Genomic DNA, 21,052 nt, shown 5'->3' with positions numbered 1-21,052 from the left:
TAATAATTTTTTTGACAAAGGCTGAAATGATTTGCCCTAAAAATATTTTGTTTTTTGGTGACCCATCATCCATGGGCCTATAAATTTTGAGGCTCCATATATTTTGAGGCCTTAGGTAACCGCTTTTGTCGGGTCAGGACCGGCCTGTTTGATATAAGTAAGAGGTTTTGAACTTTTGATTCTTGCCGACAGATAGATAAACTGAAATATATGGGTTTTGAACTTCTTTTTCTTATAGATTTTGTAGTTTGCAGTTGCGCCGCACGGCCGGGGGGGGGGGGGGGGGGGGGGGGGGGGGCTAAAATGATTTGCCCTAAAAATATGTTTTTTCTTTAGGTGTCGGGAAAATATGTTTTTTCTTTGGGGGGGGGGGATGCCTTGGGTCAGGGCAGGCCTTGAGCTTATTTGGCTTGGACCTGCATTTTAGTATGGTGACTGAGTTGACTTGGGCTTGATTGGGTGAGCTAATACGATTAATAATTTTTTTTTTTGTGAGTTCAAGCCCACCTGAACCTGAGCCCACCATTCGCCCTAGTCCTCATAAGTGTTATGGCCCGAGAATCGAGTACTTTGGGTAGCCACTCATTATTGACATTGGAACATATACTCTCAGGAATGAATCTATGATATGACATTTATTTTGACATGATTAGTTTGATTATGAAAAATCTGGGGCCTCGGTTTTTTTATAAAATGGTTTTGAGAAAATGGGTTTTATATTTATTTATTTATTAAATATATTATTTTATCAAAGGAAGTTTTATGTGATCAAACAAAATATAATCAAAGAATCAAAATAAAGGTTCAATAAAGTAATTGGGTTGATGACATTTATTTATCCGATGGCTCATTGAGCTTAGATGGGTCATCTCGGATATTAACTTCGTGGTATCACCATTTTCTCTAATTGTAGTGCAGCCATTCTTTTATAGTGGAATTAAGTCTGGTTAATCAAAAGAAAAAAAAAAAAAAAGGGTTGTAATTGGGTCATGAGATGACCAGGTCAATTAAATAACCCATTGAAGCCAAGAACAGAATGGGCCCAATATATCCTCATTTCTAGCCGAAGTTTGAATGCTAAGCACGAGAGTGGAAAATTTTGGAGACTCCATTGGATTGTAGGATTGATATTTATTAGGGGCGGGCAAAAAATTCGAGAATCCGTGAATCCAATTTGATTCGTACGGATCGGATTGACAATCCCACGGATTGGTGGCGGATTCAAAAAAAATTGAATTCGTAGTCCCATGGATCAGTGGCGGATTAGGCTGTCAAAAATCCGATCCGATCTGTGAATTCGTAATATATATATGCTTACCAAAAAGTATAGATATTACTATAATATTAATATTATATATATATGTATATATATATATATATATGAACTCCTAATATACCGTTCTTTTTGTGTTTTCTTTTTTTAGCAAGTATTATACGATTAGTTTTATAATATTTATTACTCAATCAATAGCAATGGACCACAGACTTTTCATTTAATCAAAACCTAAACCTAGCCAAAGATGAAAAAACTCAAAGTATTACGGAAGAGCATAGAGAAAAGCCGTCGTCTCACCTATTATGCATTTAAATTGGTTTTTATGTTATACAGCTTTGTGAGTGGATCTAAAATTAGTAAAAATAGACTATTTTGAAAAATTCAATTTGTGGATTGGATCTGATCCGATCTTTATTTAACGAATCCGATCCGATCCGTTTGCTAACGGATTGGTGATGGATTCAAAATCTCCCAATCCGTTGTGAGCGGATCAGATCAGGATGCCTAATCTGATCCGATTCGATTCATGACCACCTCTAATCTTTACCACTTCGTTGGGAATCCGATATATATGTCTTATAAGGGCTTAAAACCCTAAATCTTTTTAAAAAATGTGTTAATTGAGGTTATGTCCAGTCGAAGAGTAACTCGATCAAAATTTTAATTTTGATAGAAATCCTACGTTCATCGATAATAATTTGTGTCAAAGCAAATTCATTTATTATTATTATTATTATTATTATAAATATATAATTAAGGGAGGCTCAATCATTTACAAGAAAATACAATGCACCTATCATTTAGAGAGGAGATAATATTGGCAGCGACAGAAAAATTTTAGAGAGAAAAAAAAAATAGAAAGAGCAATAATAGCAGCCACAAAAAATAATTTATAGAGAAAAAAAATTAGAGAGAGAATATTGCCGGTGGCAAGATATTTTAGAGAGATAATATATTTTTTTAGAGAGGTAGAATATGACAACACATAGAGAGTTTTCCTTGGACAGGTCTTGAAACACATCCAAACAAACCCATTTAGTTTTCAAATATATACAAAATTAGTAGAGGCATTTTTGTCACATAAAAAGGGCACTTTTGATTTTTTTTTTTTTTAAATGACGTCACCAACTACTCTTTTCCAACGAATCCATTCAATAGGAGGCAAATTGCTCAAAAGATTAATAATACAAGGAGTTATATGCACTTCTTCTTTCTTCTACTTCTTTTTTTTTTTTTGAAAAGATAGGAAATGTATTCCTCCCTATCTCTCTCGATCTTTTCTCTTCCTATCACTCAAAATTCACCCTATCCAAACGTATCCTAAATGTTTTATACATATGTGTAATATAGATAGATAAAGAACAATGACGACAAGTTGGTCTTCCAAGCTCAAGTGCTGGTATGAACTTGAGTTTTGTGGTAAATTACAATCACAACCTTACCAAGGCATTGTATGCAATAATACTCTCTGTCAATGATAAGGAAAATATTGATCATCTATTTATTTTTATTTTTCACCAAACACATGTTTGAAACAATATTGTCAATTTGAAATTTTGAATGGAAAATGTTCAGCCCGAAGCTATTAGTGAAAAAAGTAGTCAATATTTGAAAAAATAATAATAATAATAAATATTGTCACTATTTTATTATAGGCATATTTATTTTTAAACCGGATACAGGTCAAATTGTCTTTAAAAAGGTTTGTTCTTGTTAATTTACGAAATTTGATTAGTCCACGTGTAAAAAATATTAATAATAAATCGACAACCCTAATAATGAACATATCATGCCCACTTTATACCCAAATCATATAACAAAAAGAAGATTAGTTGAGAATTTTATCATAATTTACAAAGCAAAAGTTTAATAATGCGACACTAACATATATATATATATATATATATATATATATACACACACACACATACACTTACAATGAAAAGGGTTCACAAGAAATTGATTATTATTATTATTTTTTTTTCTAATAAAAGAAATAGAGAGAATTCTTTGGAAGTCGGTGGGCTAATGGAAAAGTAACGGTCATAAGATTTGAATTATTGTCTTTTAAAGCTCCTTCCGGACCCACAGCCCTTTATTTCAAAGATGCGCCTTTACCACTCTGCATTCTGGCTCCTATCATTAAAACCAAAATTCTCAGTATCTTAATCTACATCTCTCTCTCTCTCCCTTTTTATACTGAAGGAGGTCATGAAAATGATCCAAGCAGTGAAGAAGTTCAAGTTCTGGTCAAGAAAGAAGAAGAAGAAGAAGAAAAGAAAGAACAGCCATGACATTGAATATCCTCCACCACCATGGCATTGTCACTTCTCTTACCACCCGGTTCAGCCCTCGGCTCCGCCCTTGCCTCCCTGGCTCGATTACGGGCAGAGTCACGACACCATTTTGGCAGCTGAGATCAGCCCACCTCTTCTAGGCTTTGCCAGTTCAAGTCAAGCTCAGTTACCTCCTCCACAAGAGATTGTTCCCGAGTTGAAACCACTAGATCCAACGTTATCCATCAGCAGCACCACCAGCATCACTTCTTATCAACAATATATGGTTCCGAACCCAGCGTATGGCATGCCTGTTGCACCACCAGTTAGGAGAGAAAGAGAGGCTGGGCTTTTCGGATGTGTGGTTGACATCGGTATCCATCTGATTCGTTGTTTTTGTCCCTGTTTTCGCATCAGAGAAGTTCACTGAAATGTAAGAGTCAAATTGCCAGCGTTTGAATCCTCTGCTGTAGCGCGTTCTTTGTTTACTTCACGCTACAGCGTTCTTTGTTTACTTCACGCTGGAAGTAACGTGTTGAAACTAGATTTAATTGTGCTGAGCGCATGATATGATATGTGTCCTTGAGGAGCAACTAGTAGAGTAATATTTATACAACAATAATTTGATTACTGCATAAAAAAGTGCTGATTTCTTAAAGGGTGTCAACGTGAGCTTCTTTCATAAAGGAGGCGGTGTCAGTCAGGATTGTTTTATTTTCTGCTTTGAAGTTTCAGGAGCTTGGTCTCTATTGAGTGTTGGGGGTCAAATAGTGGTGTAAATGGAGTTTAAGTTTGTGCAATGTTTGTTGAAATTAAGAAATGTTAGTAGTGACATACAATATATATATATATATACACACACACACACACACACATATAGCTGAATTGTTTTACTTTTTTTCCAAGGCTGGCTCTATCTACCACACCTACTGCTTTTTCAGATTCTCATTCTCCCCCATTCATTCAAGTGGTTTCAACTCAAAATTATGTAAAACCACCAAATGAAAATATTGGTGCATGCGAAAAAAGAAAAAAAAAAACCAATTTACATCTCTGACTCTAGTTTTGGGAATGGGAAAGTAATATCATCTTAAATCACAATAAAGGTGTACAGCAGTTGCAAAAATTCATATATAAAAAGAAGAAATAACCAATAAAGATCCTCACCAAACAAGTGAGAAAAATATTTACACCAGGCAGGGATTTAGTGGCGACCTGTAAACACCAAAAATTTGGAACTTATGCATACAAGAATTACAAATACAGAGAAAATTAGGAACATTTCAGGAACAAAACCTTAAGGTACTTTTGTTGTATAAGAAAACCAGAGAAGCACAATCTCGAATTCCTGTTAGGGTTACACAAATAACAAAGATTTTGAGAAACTAATGCTGATAAATAGATTTGTCACCACACATTATATAAGAAATATGCTACAAGTGAAGGGTCAATGGTGAATGGGAGCAAAACATCCATTCTGGATTTTGTTGCCATGGACTCCAAATTGAATATCGAGGATCATCTTCCATCCCTACTCAGAAAGGGGATCCTTGTTTTGTTGCCGTGGACTCCAAATTGAATATTGAGGATCATCTTCCATCCCTACTCAGAAAGGGGATCCTTGTTTAAAATAGGGAAACGCTTCGTCATCTTTTTTGTAGCACAAAATAAATATCGAGAGATACTTTTAAGGAGCAAATTTTACGGGAGCTTGATATGCACCAGAAAACTTGACTAAACCCATCTCCTTCGTCTCTTCTATAACCAGTAACTATTCTTACACTTCTTGTGGTTTGGTTCCAATTGTTTTCTAGGGAAGAATTTTCTCTCCCCTCTGTTTTGTGCCAATTGCCAGTGTCGCGAAATAATTTAAATATTTCTGCAAGGAACTACAAGTAGAGAGATGCTGCAAAGACAATATCCCTCTTGATCTTGGAGACAGCATCTTCAAATTTTGATTCAAGTTCTGTCTCTCCAATTGATTTTGCTGCTTGTATTAGCTGTTGGAGAACTTCCTCCAGTCTCCTGATCGCTCTGATCAAGCTGCCCTCAAAAACCGGTGTGATTTCCATAATCTCATAAAATTTGGACCCTTTCGCCCAAGCGTACACAGCTTCCATGATATCAGGCCGGAAAGAACTCACAAAATTCTCCACATCAATTTGGATCTGTGGAAGGCATTAAAAAAAAAAAAAAAAAAAAAATCTGATAATGCATAATTAAAAGTAAAAGAACATTTATCAACATGATTAAATCATATGCAGTTATCAAGAGGGATGCCAAAGTGAAATATAGAAAGGGAAATAATATAATTTGTTTGGACAGTCTAGTTTTGATTGCTGAATTTCATATATTAAGTCTGTTCCTTTTTTTTTTTTGGGAAAGGTAAGACATGTAATTGCATAATTTCATTTATTAAGTATGTTCTCTCTCTCTCTCTTTTATTATTATTATTATTATTATTATTATTATTATTTTGTTTATAGACATACTCATGTTCCAACCAGGAATTCACATTCCATCTTGAGGTCACCACTAAAGCTAATAGCTACAGTTCTTTTAATAAACCACAAATATACACTTTGCTCCACTACCCAAAGGAAAAAGAAAACCCCAACACTGAGAAAGAGACCCAACTCTTGTATTTAATAAAGAGCGTCAATTGAATTATAAATAGGAACTGTGACACGTCTTCATTTCTTATAAGCTCCTAGTTACTTCATCACTGCTTTCATTTCTTGAGCAGTATTTTTTCTTTACCTAACACAACAAATTACTTTATCCGTCCATAATAGAGAGTGCAACATGCATACATATTAACAAAACCTAGAAGAGCCACAGATACCTTGCACTCAAGCTGAACTTTGGCGACCCTGCGAGCTGTATCTTGTAATTGTGTAAAGAGCAAATAAAGTTCATCCCTGGGTTTTTGAGCATCCTGAAGCTTCTCTTGCCACACAAAACAAGAGAGAAGAGATAACATCTCTTCTACCTTTATGTCCTTCAAAACCCCATTAAACATAAGTTCAGTCAAAGTCAACTCATCTGCACTACTGATCTCGCAAGCGACCTTACCCTTCAACTCCACAACGTCGTCACTTGTAACATACCTGCAGATAAGTCCGTTATAAGCAATTCTTCAAAATTTTCATTTTATTTCCAATGCAATTGCGGTAAAGTAGAGAACGGAATCACAGTTTAGAGAACAGAAGAAATGGAAAGAGTAAATCTGCAACTTTGGTAATTGTAGGGAATATAATAAGATTACAAACAAGGCGGCCGTGTAGCATTACCGGAAAGTAGATTGGGAATCAGCTCCATCATTTCCTACTGTTAAATTGCAGCACAATATAAATTATAATTTGTTGGACATAATTTTTACGATCTGCAAACAAGAATATAATTGGCTTTTTCACTAATTAATGATGTGTTCCAACAGAGTTTAGATATAGTGGCCCAGTTTATTTTGTATAACATGCAAAGTTTCAACTAATATAGCAAATCAATCTCAACCCAATATTTCCAATGCAATTATAAAAACCTGATCGCAATATTCTGCAATCAGAGACGTGTTATATAGCTTCTATCACCATTTCGAATTATTCAGATACCTTGGAAGTACCTTTCCTTTATTACATGTGCACAGACATTTCTTTCTTTTGGTTGATGAACTTTGAAACTTTAATGGTCCTATGGAGAAGAGAAGGCCAAACTGAAGCATATCAAAAAAATAGTAGGAGATCAACGAGAACAAAGGTTTCACTAACTACGATAAATTAAAAACATTAAAAAAAAAAAGGGTTAAATGCTCCGACACCCCCTGAAGTTTGGGTTTATTGCTTTCAGATTAAACCTGAGCAAAAGTTGCTATGACACCCTCTTCAAGTTTAGTTTAATTTGCCCTCACACCCTTGATAAAATTAAATACCTAAATTACCCTCAATCCCCACTTTCTCTCTAACCACCTCTACGCCAAGACACCACTGTACACCTCTTGTCGAGGCCAAACCTGCCAACGAGTCCCTCTTCCACATCATCAACCTGATCCTTTTCCTTAGGGAGAAAGAAAGGATAGAACCACTCGACCTTTCATTTGATAGATAGAATTGGCTGACGTCTCCGATTCAACTGATCTGTTGCCCATGGGCCAAATATCACCCAAATTACTAGCGTAGAAAATCTCTAGAGGCTACCATGGCCGTCGCTGGAGAGAACTTTAACTTCAAATTGAACGACAAAGGCAAAGGCAACATTGATGTTGAAGCCTTTGACGGTGTTGACAATGGCGGTGCAGAAGGGAAAAAACTGTAGTCGAAACTCAAGTGAGACTGGGTTTGCTTGCTGGGCCAAACGAGATAAATAAATATATACTACCTCCGTCCCATAATAAGTGTCATGTATTGGGAAAACTCATTTGCTTGCTGGGCCAAACGAGATAAATAAATATATACTACATATATATACACACACACATATCCGCATCCATGTGTGGTGAGCCGCAGTAAGCTACAATATATATATACAAACACAAGTGAGAGAGTCCCACTCGGCGACAAGCACAGAGCAAGCAACATCCATGAACGCCGGCCAAGATTCATTCCTCCATTAAATCCGGCAAACACCAAGTTCGGCCAAACCAAGTTTTTCCGATGAACTTCATCGACCCAAAACAAAGTAAAACAGAAACAACCAAGCTTAAACTGAACCAACGGCGAGCTTTAAGCAAACACCCACACTCGGAAAATCCCAGCTCAGACCAGTGAACTCAAAACTACCACGACCCACTATGGTGAAGGTTACTGAACCATTGCCAGCGAGTTTTGAACCATGGAAAGATAGAGAAAGCTTCAGCTCCAGCGAAGTTCTCAGGTGTAGCTTCAACATAGAGATTCGGTGACCAATCTAACCGGAGTACATCAACGACCAACCATCCGGTGTCTCCGGTGTGTGCTCCATTGTAACAGACCCGAAGGCAAGCTTGGCATCTCCGGCGTGTGCTCCATTATAACAGACCCAAAAGCAAGCTCGGCTTCTCGGAATCAACCACCGGTGTATCAATTTCATGAGTTCATAATTAACTCAAATTGGGCTCTGTATTGTTGTTTGTAAATGGGTTTGGTGAGTTCAAAATTCTATCAATATGTATATTGTATCAATTTGATTTAGTAGACTCTGATGATCTGATCTATTGTTTCTAAGTGGCTTTGGATTAAATTATTCGGATGGAAAGTTGAAGAAAAAATCTTTAGAATGGAAGCCAACTGCAGTTCCAAATATTTGACAAAATACTATATAATTTAGAATTTAAGAACTTAGCACTTAAGTTTGGTTGTTTTCTGTGTTCTTCATTCTTTATCTTAGTAAGAGAGATATATATGGAGAGAAGTTGGTGAGAAGCTGATGGCGTGGTGGTAGACAGAGAGGGTGAGGCGCCGATGGAGAGGAGTTGATGATGGTAGTAGAGAGAGGGGCGAGCGGCAATTATGGTGGTGGGGAGAGGTGGGGCGTCATGGTGGTGGAGTAATATATATATATATATATCAAGGGTGGGTAGAGAGAAGTGGGGATGGAGGGTAATTTAGGCATTTAATTTTATCAAGGGTGTGAGGGCAAATTAAACCAAACATAGCAACTTTTGCTCAGGTTTAATCTGAGACCAATAAACCCAAACCTCAGGGGGTGTTGGAGCATTTAACCCAAAAAAAAAATCATTTTGTGGTTACATCTAAAACCACATTCCAGTGTCAAATATCTAGGAAGGCTTTCTGGGGGAGAGGGAAAGGGGACACTAGCTGTTTAACAACCATTATGGATAAGCTATCCTTCTCCATCAATACCACTATAGAAAAAGACATACACGAACAGAATCTCAAATATAAGGAAGGAAAAAGTCGGAACAGACAAAAGGATTTGGCATCCTTGATAGTTAATAGGATAGTCATAGTTGAAAAAGTTTTGAGTCTCAAATCTAAAAAGATATGACTACAAAAGGTTACTGTTATAGGAGGAGTGACACTTCTTTCTGATTGATAATCTGAAGAAAGGTCCAAAAAAAAAAAAAAAAGCAAATAGGATCTTAGAACAGGAACCCCTTAGGAGGAGGATTCCAATTTCCAGATCCCAGAACTTATACAGGTGTCAAAGCAAAATGGCTAAGCCTTCAAATCATGTAGTGGCACTGTGGCAAAAATACTGCCGCTGAAAAAGGTTCCCTCTTTTTTTTCTTTTTCTTTTTTGATAAGTAAAAGGTTCCCTGGTAATTATAAATAAAAATAAAATTGAAACATATAAAAATGTCTTACCCTAGCCTCCTGAGAACTCGTTTCCTCGCCTTAAGTTCATCTTTAAAAGCCAGTGCTGTGGAAGAACGCATTGTTCTCTTAATTAATTTGATCTTGGCTGTAAGTTCTTTCTTCATGTGTAAGACTTTGAGCTTTTCCTCAATAAGCAGCGACTTTGCAACTTCATGCTTTTCAAACAGGTTCTCTAAAGCCTCTATCCTGCGGACTGCCTTTCTGTATGAGCTACTTTGAACCTGAAAATTTTGCAGTAAAAAGGATGAAAACTAAACGAAAGAAAGATGCAGATGAAAATTATATTATGTATAGATTCCCATTTTGGGGAGAAAAAAGTGTGATGCACCTTCATGTCTTCTTCAGGATCCAAGAGTGGCATCCCTTCTTTAGCAAATCTTGAGAGAACTTCTGACACCTTCTTCAGGGTATTTTCTCGAGCCTCCAATGGCAAGAGATCCTTTGGTATGATCAAACGGATGCTACTTAAACTATTGATCTGTTCATAAAAAATTTCAACAAGTAAGCTATGATGGCCATATTAAATTGAAGGTAGTCAAATATAACCAATACAAAAAAGATAAAAGAAGTTTTATCTGGGTAGATTTTGTGTTATGACACCCAACACCAGCTACAGCGCAGGACACAAGATAAAAAAAGAGAAAGAAATTCAGGTTTCCACCTTCTCTAATATCATTGAGATATTAAATATAATCACTCAAATGAAAAAAATAATAATAATAATAAAAATTGATCAATGAAAAATAAAAACACCTTTCCAAAAAAGTAATTGATCTTTTCGGGAGCCATGGGTTCTTTCCTTCCACCAACCCACCACAGACCCCTCCTCTCTTTCTTTTGTTCTCTTTGACAAGGATTGCGTTACCAATATAAGCACAATCCATATACATGCACTAGATACAGAAACCCATATAACCTATAAACAAAAAGGAATCAGCATTTTCTACAGTATCCAGAAAACCTTCGAGGAAATGATTCACCCTCCCTGCATACAGCTAAAAAAGAAAAATCACCGTTAATGGACCCTCCATTCCCTGAAATGAATGCCAGCTTCCCCGCTTACAAATCCACCACATCAGATAAAGCAGGGCAGCAGTCCAGGGCCTCTTTTCTCTCCTCCCTACTCCACCCTCTCAAGCTCCAAAATAAAGCCTTCACAAATTTGGGAACACCCGTCATCCTGAACAAAGCTAATAATAAAACCCTTATCACTCCAGTCACGGCAAAAAATTAGAAAATAGTCCACATACTCCGGTGCTTCCTTGCACATACAGCACAAGTTAGGAAGAAATTTCTCTCTCCTCACAAGATTATCTATCGTTGGAATCTTCCAATGTAGGGCCAATCATGCAAAGACGCCCCACCTTGGAGAGACCTTAGCACGCAAAAAACTTCTATAATAAAAGAGATCTCAGCTAACTGGACATGGTATTTAGAAAAATTCCCAACCAAAATAGAGGACCTTGAGCAGGTTGTCAAATAATTTGATAACTGGTTCTAACTTATTATAATTCCACTATTAGCTAGAAAAATTACGCAGAAAATAAATAGAAAGCCTAACTTACATCCATGGCAATTTCCAACAGAATGAACAGATAAACAAGTATCAGTGAGTAGTATAATAGTTAAGAGACTATGCCTGAGAGATAGGAACAGAAACAACAACAGGTTCTCCAGACTGCTTCAATGAAACAATCTTAATTGTTTTTTTTGCAACTTCATCCCTGCGAACTGCACATCTTGTAAGGACGTCCACTGTGTAGTTTGCATCTTCTGTTTTTTTATTCACATCATCTAAATCATGCATTGAATATTAGTAATTTAAGACAATCAGAATGGAGAAGTAGAAAGTTAAAATGGAAACCATCTTTTACCTTCAGAAAGGCTTTTCACCCTTTCAAAGTTGATTATCACTCCCCATGTGTCCTGGTCCTCAATGGAGAAAGATGGGGAATTTTCATCATTCTTTGAGCACTGTATAGATACAAGCCGGCCAGGCTGCAAGAAGGGCAAGCAGTACCTTGGAGAAAAAACAATATCACGGGCATCCTTCTTCAAACTTCTGTACTGCTGCAACAGAGAGTAATAATCTTCCAAACTATCTTCTTCTTCAATTACAATTGAATCCCTCTCCTCTGCAAGTTCCCTTGCTTGTTTCTGCAAAAAAAAAAAAAATTAATCATTAAATAATTAATATAATTTGAAGTAGGACAAAGAAAAGAAAGAAGCCAAAGAATGCACTGACCTCAAGATCAGGAATGGCTCGATCAGCCTGAAATTGAAAGAATGAGTTACGAAGCAAATTTTCAGGATCACCATCTTCGCATCGCATTTGATTCAAAAGCATGTTGTAGCTTAAATGGAAGGCACTGAAATGCATGAAATTTAGTGTCAGCGTAAAAAAAAAAATAAAAAAATAAATCCTAGCAATAGCTGAACAGTGAACACTGCTCATTTAGTTTTCATTTTTTCATGATTAAAGTGATAATCTTTTCTAAAAACACTAGAATAACTAAAAAGTTGGATCATATAATTACAGAATGCAAAGCGGATTGTTTCTTTAAGTTAGATCATATGATTATAGAATGCAGAGCCAATTGTTTCTTTTGGTGCTAATTCACAATAAAAACCTGGTCCAGGTTTAAAGCTTGCCCAATCAGATACATTCAGAGAGTGGCTATCCACTACCGATGACATTCAAACTGGATTTGTGCATACTTGTGAAAGAATCAACTTGACTATAATGTCACTTCTCTTGAAAAATTTATAGATCCCCACATCAATCTCACAGTGACATAACATTTCATAATTGCCTTCAATATTACAACAACAACAACCAGGCAGCCAGGCCTTTTCCCAATGATTTGGGGTCGGCTACATGAATCTCATGTTTCCATTCCCTCTATTTAAGGCCATAGCCTCAGCCAATCCACATGCTATCATATATTTCTTTACCAACTCTACCCATGTTAACTTTGGTCTTCCTCTACCCTAGTATTACCCTCATTTGCCTTCAATATTACCATGTCAAAATATTTTAAAGAGCCAAATCATCCAACAAAACATTAGCGTGAAAGAATCAACTTGAGTATAATGTCACTTCTCTTGAAAAATTTATAGATCCCCACATCAATCTCACAGTGATATAACATTTCATAATTGCCTTCAATATTACAACAACAACAACCAGGCAGCCAGGCCTTTTCCCAATGATTTGGGGTCGGCTACATGAATCTCATGTTTCCATTCCCTCTATTTAAGGCCATAGCCTCAGCCAATCCACATGCTATCATATCTTTATTTACCAACTCTACCCATGTTAACTTTGGTCTTCCTCTACCCTAGTATTACCCTCATTTGCCTTCAATATTACCATGTTAAAATATTTTAAAGAGCCAAATCATCCAACAAAACACTAGCGGAAACTTCTCTAGAACCTTTTAAGTTCACGACAGTTTTCAACCTTCATAGATTTATGCAATAGAGAGTTCTTCTTGCAAACTATCAGAGGATCCCTCCAAATTTGAGGAGTGAAATGATTTCATCTCAATATATTTTCACTTCTTAAACATTCTTTCATAACTTCATGATGACATAGGTTCTTCAATCTATTCTCCAATTCATTATTTTTCAACAGGTATCACGGACTCTATATGTGCATTTATTTGAAAAACTTCAACTTGCCTTTTGCAATTATATAGTAGCCATTTAAAAAAGAAATCAAGTGCGGGAGTTGCAAGCTAACTGCAATGACTTCCAAGGAACTAAGCAGAACTTGAAACACATCAGCCCTAGCTCAAATGTCAAGCGGTAGAAAATTAAAACACCTAAATCAGGCAGCAAGTTCGGTTTCAACTAAGGGTGTTACGAGAAGATGTCCCAGCAAAATATTTAGTCAACAGAGCTTATCCCCACAATATTTCATCAATACTTTTATAAACAAGAAGCAGGTATTTCTTCTAAATGTACTTGCTTGTTTTAATATAGCTAACAACCACCATTAAAATTTTGACAGGGGTCAAGGGCATGCATTCAAAAGTTCTGGTGACATTCACTGGCTGAGCTAACAACTACAAGTTCTTTAAACGCAAAACTAATAAGAGTCCACCAAAACTACAAACAAACTGAAATCCAAAAAATGCCACAGAAAACTAAAGTATGATTCTTTTCCCTAATAAACTGGTGAAATATAACCAACTAAAACAATAAATGAAAACTAAAGTACGATTCTTTTCCCTTATAATAACATAATCATATAGATTAGGCTGCTTTGCCAATCATGCCGCACCAAAAGCAGCAGAAGTAAAACACACCTATTGAGACAATCAGCACTTCCTTTAAGCATCATTTTAGCAGTTGAAGGTTCCAGCTTCTCATCCACCATGAGGATGCATATCCCACGTTCGTCAATTCCTCGACGTCCAGCACGACCACTCATCTGTATATACTCCCCACTAGATATCCATCTAAATTTATCTCCATCAAATTTGCGAACATTTGTAAACACAACAGTTTTTGCAGGCATGTTCAAACCAATGCTAAATGTCTCTGTGGCAAACAAACACTGAACAAACACGTTTCAGTATGACAAAAACAGTAAATAAATTTTGAAGCAAATTTGCAGTAAAACATAATATTAATACCAGAACAGAGTGATCAAATGCAAAAAGCTAGAAAATAAAATAATACAAGTTTACAGCTAATAATATTTCATATTAGCAAAAATATTCTACCTCTCCAAATAAATAAATAAACCCTATTACATTCATTAGAATCATTCTAATGTCTTATGGTAAGAGAGCCTAATCTTGTCTAGAAATTGCTCTATTGGTCTTGGTTACAATTGAGAAGATACAATAAACAAGACCAGGTTTTGGAGAGGTAAGCAATGCCAAAAAAGACCCACACGATGCATTAACTCATGTATAATATTACGCTCCTCATCATATTAAATCATGTAGAAATTTTAACAAATTTCAAGCTTCAGAATATATAGAATAGCTCGGAATCTGATTGACCTAATTATGTTAAATTGTTAATGATATGGAAGAGGGAAAACCATTTATGATAACCAAAAATAACACAATCCCACAATCAAAAACAGATTTATAACTTCTTCCTCCCAACCTTGATGAGCCCTTCTTGAAAAAGTATCTCAATCACTTCCTTCAGTATGGGAAGCAAACCGGAATGATGCACACCTATTCCACGTTTCAGGAGGGGTAGCATATTAGAAACCTGGGAATAGTCAAAAGTTCATCAAATAGAATGAGTCAAGCAGAAAAGGACAACTCCACGGCATTGCATTTAAGACAGTGTAAAGGAGTTGTATAATTTCATTTACACACATATGCACATACACGGAACAAAAATAGAATAAAATCTTGCCTGTGGTAGCTTCTTATCATCATCTGATAAGATGTCCATGGCACTCCAAAAGATAGTTTCTGTGTTCACTTTCTCATCGTCGTCATTTAAATCCAATTTTGCCATCTATAGCCAAAAAGAAAATAATGTCACATGTTTAACATTGAAAGAACCAAAATTTGAGAAAACAAATACTAAAGAATTATCACAAACGGATAAAGAAAAAAAAAATATTTAAAAATCTATTTCATTTTTTCCAAAAAGAAGTAATCAAAAGGTTTAAGATGTCATTATGTTAATCTTTAATGGAACATGAGTGCAATTGATCCCTGTTTACAGTGGATCACCACGTATGCAGTGTCAAGGAGTCAGTGCACCTTTGATTTATATAGATAACTTAAATGACATGACTGAATTAATTCACTCAGCACATATACTTATCTAATAATACTTGTAAGCGAAGGCTACATGTGAAAAAAAAGAAAAGAAAAAGGGACAGTGTACAAAACACAGATACACTGAACCCTTTCTCAAAATGGACATTTTAATACAAAAAGAAACTGTACCTGCATTGCCAGAAATTCACATTCTCTTTTGCTAAAGCTGAAAAGTATTACAGGATCATATTGACGCTGAATGATCATTTTCACCATCTTGAAAATGTCACTCTCTTCACCAGCTTTACCGACCACCAAACCCTTGTGCCATTTCCCGTTCTCCTTTTTCCTGTCACTTTCGCTAGCTGGAACAAGAGCATTTAAAGCTTTCTGAAAGCTATCCTCACGGAATTTTCCCTTTTCATCTACCACCAAGTACAGACCATCACCACCAGAAGGAAACATATAGTGTTGAAGTGGTGTTGGACGATAGTCAGTATAAACGATATGGCATGGTTGCCGATGGACCTGCATTCTATGAATTAATATTAAAACCAGTGTATTAAGCAGTGATATTATCATTTAACAAATAATTCAAATAAATTTTTTGATGTCATACAGGATAAGAAGTGCAGACACTTCTAAAAGTTACAAAACCAACAGCCTTTGAGCAAGGATGTAAACAAATTAACTTTAACTCCTACAATGGTAATCATGCCAGAAGTTTGTGCTGTCATCATTTCACACATAAGATACTGAATTATATCCAAGTCATGACTCATGCATCTATAGCTCAAAGGACAGACTAGAAATAAGATATTTACCACACAATATATATCAACTTAATCTTTTACGTCCTTGAAAGTTATCACAAAATACAAATTATATTATTCAATCTTACTCTGTGTTCTCAAATAATATGTTTCACTCTTTGTAATCTCTAATGCAACCTTGAATCCAGTATATAATAAGCATCCAAAATTATCTCAACTCAACTGGTGTTAATCGAATATAAGCAAATTAAAATCACCTTTGCAACCCAATCTGCAAACTCCTTTGCATTAGGCACCGTTGCTGAAAGGAATACAAATCGGGACTTCTTTGGAGCCATAACAATGCTCTCTTCCCATACCACACCCCTTTCCCTATCACGCATGTAATGTACCTCATCAAAAATAATCCAAGCTACCTCCTGCATAATTTCTGATCCTTTGTACTGCATACTTCGCCAGATTTCTGTAGTCATGACCTGAAACCAAATTGCAACTTAGCGACCCAAAAGTCAAGACACTTTTTTTTTTTTTTTTTTGATAAGTAAAGTCAAGACACTTTTTTTAGGCTAGCATAGAAAGCAGAACATGACCATTAGTCACCAGACCTAGTGACCTACCAAGCAAGAAGCATTGGGCTCAATGGTGACATCTCCAGTCATCAAACCCACATCCGAGAACTCTTCTTTGAACTCCCTATATTTTTGGTTGCTCAGTGCCTTGATAGGTGAAGTGTATATCACCCTTTGCTTATTCCGCAATGACATAGCAATGGCATATAATGCAACAACAGTTTTCCCTGCTGATGTATGAGCTGATACCTACAATATATGAAAAGGTAATAGTATATCTATTAAACTTTTGTATAATTAGTAATTTTAGCATATAGTACAGTAACAAATCTCTTTCTTGAAGTTATAGAATATCTATTAAAATTTCTGTACAATTAGGAATTGTATAAACTTAGTAAAGAAACAAATCTCTTTCTTGAAAAGATACAATACCGTAACCAATTCAATGGTGTATCTATCAATTTTTTTGTATAATTAGTAATTTGCACACATAGTACAGCAAAAAATCTCTTTCTTGACAAGATACATTACCATAACCGATTCACCAGTGTCGAGACATTTGATTGCTTCACACTGAAAGGAGTCGAGAGTGAAAGGAAATTCCTTTGCTGGCTTTGAATCATTCGAGGGAGCCGAAGAACGAGGAATGTAACCCTCAGGATATGATACATCGTGCACACATGCTACAGGCTCATCCATGCTTACTCTACCGTTCTCTCTCTGCTGTTTTGGTGGAGGTATAGATTCTTCAGATGGGTCTTCTACCGACTTCCTCTTCATTGAACACATGAATGCTTTTAACTGCATCACCAAATACAAATAAATATATGCATAAATACAATCATACAACTACAGACATACATCTATATGTAGAATCGATAAACAATCGAAGTGCAACATAATAAAGTTAATTCAGAAATTCTGTAATGTGTGTGATCTTATGTTTTGTTTAATTTTGATCTTTTCAGTTTGGGGGAACTGAAATTTTCAGCTAAGCTAAGTATAACGCACCGTTATATACAATGGATAACTAGATAGAGAGAAAGGAAAAGGAAAAAATAATAATAATAAGAGAAGAATTGCATATTGGTATACCTTTTCCTTTTTTCGATAAATCCTCGGCAACCAAGCAGAGAAGCAATACGTGGGGATTGCAGAGAAGCGCGAAAACAAGGTTTCACAAGCAAGTCGAAGTTTGAAACCCTAGCTAGGTCAAATTACGTAGGTTTAGTTAGAAGGTTCTTCCTCTAGGGTTTTGGATGGGATGATTTGGAGGGACAAGGAGGGAAAAAAAAGAAATGATTGGGGTTAATTATGTTCGGATGAGTTAAAGGAAGATAATGGTTTAGTGGTATTTTGATAAGGAAAATACTTTTTCTTTTTTTTTTTTGTTATTTAAAAAATCACAAAACAAAAACAATAGGACTTAACCAAGAAGAGAAAGGATATCCTTCTCAACCATACATAGGCCACACCTCCCAACTGAAATCAGAAGATTTAGATTTAAGGGCATGTTTACCCAAAGCATGAGCAACACCATTATAAGACCTAGGGGTTTAAGCAAGACCAAAACTAGGAGAGACACTAAGGGCCTGTTTGGAGGCCCATATCTAATATTGTTTTGGTGTTTTGGTTTTGGTTTTAGGCCAATATCATGTTTGGAGCGGGCTGATATGATATTTAATAGTGCCAAAACATTATTATTTTTGGGCCAAAACCCATATCAACATTTTGGTGATATTAGACTGATATGGCACTGTAGCGGTGAATTGTTCTCAAACCAAAACCAAACCAACCCTCATTTTTACTGTAGCGGTGATATCACATATATAAGGTCGCATATCAGATTTAGGGCATTTTTTCAGCGTCGTTTCTCTCTCTTCACGTAGCTCCTTGGAGGCGACTTCAGTGGCGATCTGTGATACCCCCGGATTTCCGGATGCGGGTTGGCCAGGCCCACGCCCGACTACCCGAGGATATCAAACCAATTAGCAATAATCGAACACAGAATATAATTAAGATAAACATAAGTAAATAAAATTCGTTGGAAAGAAACTAAATGAAAATCCTTTATTGAAAACTTCAGAATAAATTTTATAAATAAGAACTAGTCTGATATATCTAACTTTTCCAATTCTAATACAACTCGGGAATCCATCTGGTGGACCCCTAATCAAAACTAATATTGGGAAGCGAACAACTAAAAAGAAGTCCACTGCTAAACCATGAAGAACCTCCTACATCGTCGGTAGAATGAGTAGTCGTCTCTGTTCAGCACGAACAAGCTCTAAGACTTGGAACCGTCCGTTACCTGAAAAATAATAGTGGGTCAGGCCCACGAACAAGTTCTATCCTAATTACAATCCAAACAGAGACCCGATACGCAGATACATCCTAGATGTCCCAACCATATCTATATAGTCCGTAATAGATAAATATATATATCCACACTACAAGACTCTCACTAAACTATGCTGAGGGTCTCAACTTGAATAGAAGGCAATATGCAATACACACCTGAGTGGGCATGACTACCTAAGCCTAACAGGGTATACCTCAACCAACATAGTTAGCTACGCATCCTACTGCATATACGCTCCCTAACCATCGACTATGAGACTCAAGCTCATGTCACAGTACCATAACAATATATATAAAATCCGTTACATTCATCCATAAGAAATCCAGTAAGTCGTTCGGCGTATTCAACCGCACCGACTCATATATATAAGGAGGATTTTATTTAACAACCCGTACCCTTATTCCAAAATAGGTAGGACTGAGTATTTTGAATCAGTCTGTCCCTAGTATGCCACTGTCCCATACCGGTGCATATAATTCACAAAATCCATATAATTGGTTGAACAGGTAAAACTGTTCACCAATTAAAATCCATAAGGTAGGAATTAGCGTTTTGAGTTAAACCATACCTAGTATGTCACCGTCCCATACCGGTGCATACAATCCTCCATATCCGTGTAAATTGCAACAATTAAATAATATTTTAGAAATTTACAGTCCATAACCATTCCAAATAATTGCAGAAGAGTATTTCAGCAATTTAAATCCAAAACTATGTAAATTACAGACTATGAATAATAGTACATCAATTTTAATATCCAAAACCATAATCCAGATTAATTACGGAATAATTTATATAATATTTCAGCAATTAAGGTTCAAAACCATACTCCAGTTAATTGTAGAATAATATATCAGATTTCAACAATTAACATCCAAAACATGATCTAGTTTAAAAACTATAATCCAAATAATTACCGAGTAGTGTTTAATGTTACGGCAATTAAAATCCCTAACTCAAATCCATGTATTGCAGGGAAATACTATATATTTCAACAACTAACATCTAGGATATGCATAGATCACACTTGTTAATTAAATGATCCTAGCATGCACATACAACCAAATTTATAAATATATACATACTCCATTAAATTGCTAAAACTAAATTAAGCAAATTAACCTCTTCCCTCCGTTAACAACCTGCCCTGCTGTATACATTCCTACAGTTAAATCCATGAGTTCAGAGACATTAATTTATCAAGCGTGGCTCTAATGTAGCATGGTACAATGATTAGAATCCATGTTCTATCCTTTTTTAATTTCTAGACACCGTTTGCACCATGAAATCCTTCCGGTCCGTCAAGTCCGTAAACTGTTGCGACTTGCCCTAGATTTTTCCTACAGTTTAAAACCTTAGCATATAAATAAGTTTACACATCCTAGGGCATTAACATTCAATGGTATAGTGTTTAAAACCATCTCAGTAGCCTAAACACAGTTCTGAAACCCACAGTTGAACCAAACAAGCCCCAAACTGCTTCAGAACACCTAAAGGACCACAGAGCCTTCTCCAAATAATTGGAGCAGGCTCTAACCTGCCTAGAGCCGGCTCCCACAACCCTTGGAGCCGGCTCTAATTGAGTGGGAGCCGGCTCTTTGCTCCCAGAGCCGGCTCTCCCTCTCTGAGAGCCTTCTCCGCTCACTTTTCTTGCTCTGTTGCTCCGTTTTGATTATTAGCTTCGTCTCCGGCTATTCCTAACCTTCGGTTCATCTTTAATACTGAGTTTAAGAATCCT

The 21,052-nt window shown here is 36.2% G+C and overlaps 2 protein-coding genes across 2 annotated transcripts; one reads left to right on the top strand and one right to left on the bottom strand.

The window, feature by feature from the left end:
- Window positions 1-3,406: 3,406 nt before the first annotated feature.
- Window positions 3,407-4,372, top strand: LOC132294455 (uncharacterized). Its single transcript, XM_059792322.1, has one exon. The coding sequence runs from the start codon at window positions 3,488-3,490 to the stop codon at window positions 3,980-3,982; it is 495 nt and encodes a 164-aa protein (XP_059648305.1). The 5' UTR covers window positions 3,407-3,487; the 3' UTR covers window positions 3,983-4,372.
- Window positions 4,373-4,661: 289 nt separating this feature from the next.
- LOC132294453 (DExH-box ATP-dependent RNA helicase DExH9) lies at window positions 4,662-18,278 on the bottom strand. Its single transcript, XM_059792321.1, has 15 exons — window positions 18,048-18,278; window positions 17,484-17,753; window positions 17,001-17,201; window positions 16,641-16,859; window positions 15,800-16,138; window positions 15,255-15,359; window positions 14,994-15,104; window positions 14,180-14,430; window positions 12,112-12,235; window positions 11,741-12,023; window positions 11,506-11,660; window positions 10,195-10,344; window positions 9,855-10,087; window positions 6,398-6,662; window positions 4,662-5,720 (listed from the first exon to the last, which is right to left on the bottom strand). The coding sequence occupies exons 2-15, from the start codon at window positions 17,739-17,741 to the stop codon at window positions 5,442-5,444; spliced, it is 2,973 nt and encodes a 990-aa protein (XP_059648304.1). The 5' UTR covers window positions 17,742-17,753; window positions 18,048-18,278; the 3' UTR covers window positions 4,662-5,441.
- Window positions 18,279-21,052: the final 2,774 nt, after the last annotated feature.

The sequence above is a fragment of the Cornus florida genome, unplaced genomic scaffold, assembly GCF_030987335.1.
Source record: "Cornus florida cultivar Cherokee Brave unplaced genomic scaffold, ASM3098733v1 CherokeeBrave_3.0.0_Hap2_Chr02, whole genome shotgun sequence".
Classification (NCBI taxonomy): domain Eukaryota; kingdom Viridiplantae; phylum Streptophyta; class Magnoliopsida; order Cornales; family Cornaceae; genus Cornus; species Cornus florida.
The sequence above is the reverse complement of the archived record's forward strand: the minus strand, read 5'-3'. Positions and strand labels throughout refer to the sequence as shown.

Coding starts and splice junctions, on each gene's coding strand:
- LOC132294455 (XM_059792322.1), top strand. CDS start 3,488: ATGAAAATGATCCAAGCAGTGAAGAAGTTCAAGTTCTGGTCAAGAAAG.
- LOC132294453 (XM_059792321.1), bottom strand. CDS start 17,741: ATGTGTTCAATGAAGAGGAAGTCGGTAGAAGACCCATCTGAAGAATCT. Junction 10,088..10,194: donor ATCCTGAAGAAGACATGAAG/GTGCATCACACT, acceptor CAAAATTTTCAG/GTTCAAAGTAGCTCATACAG. Junction 5,721..6,397: donor AAGTTCAGCTTGAGTGCAAG/GTATCTGTGGCT, acceptor TGCCTTCCACAG/ATCCAAATTGATGTGGAGAA.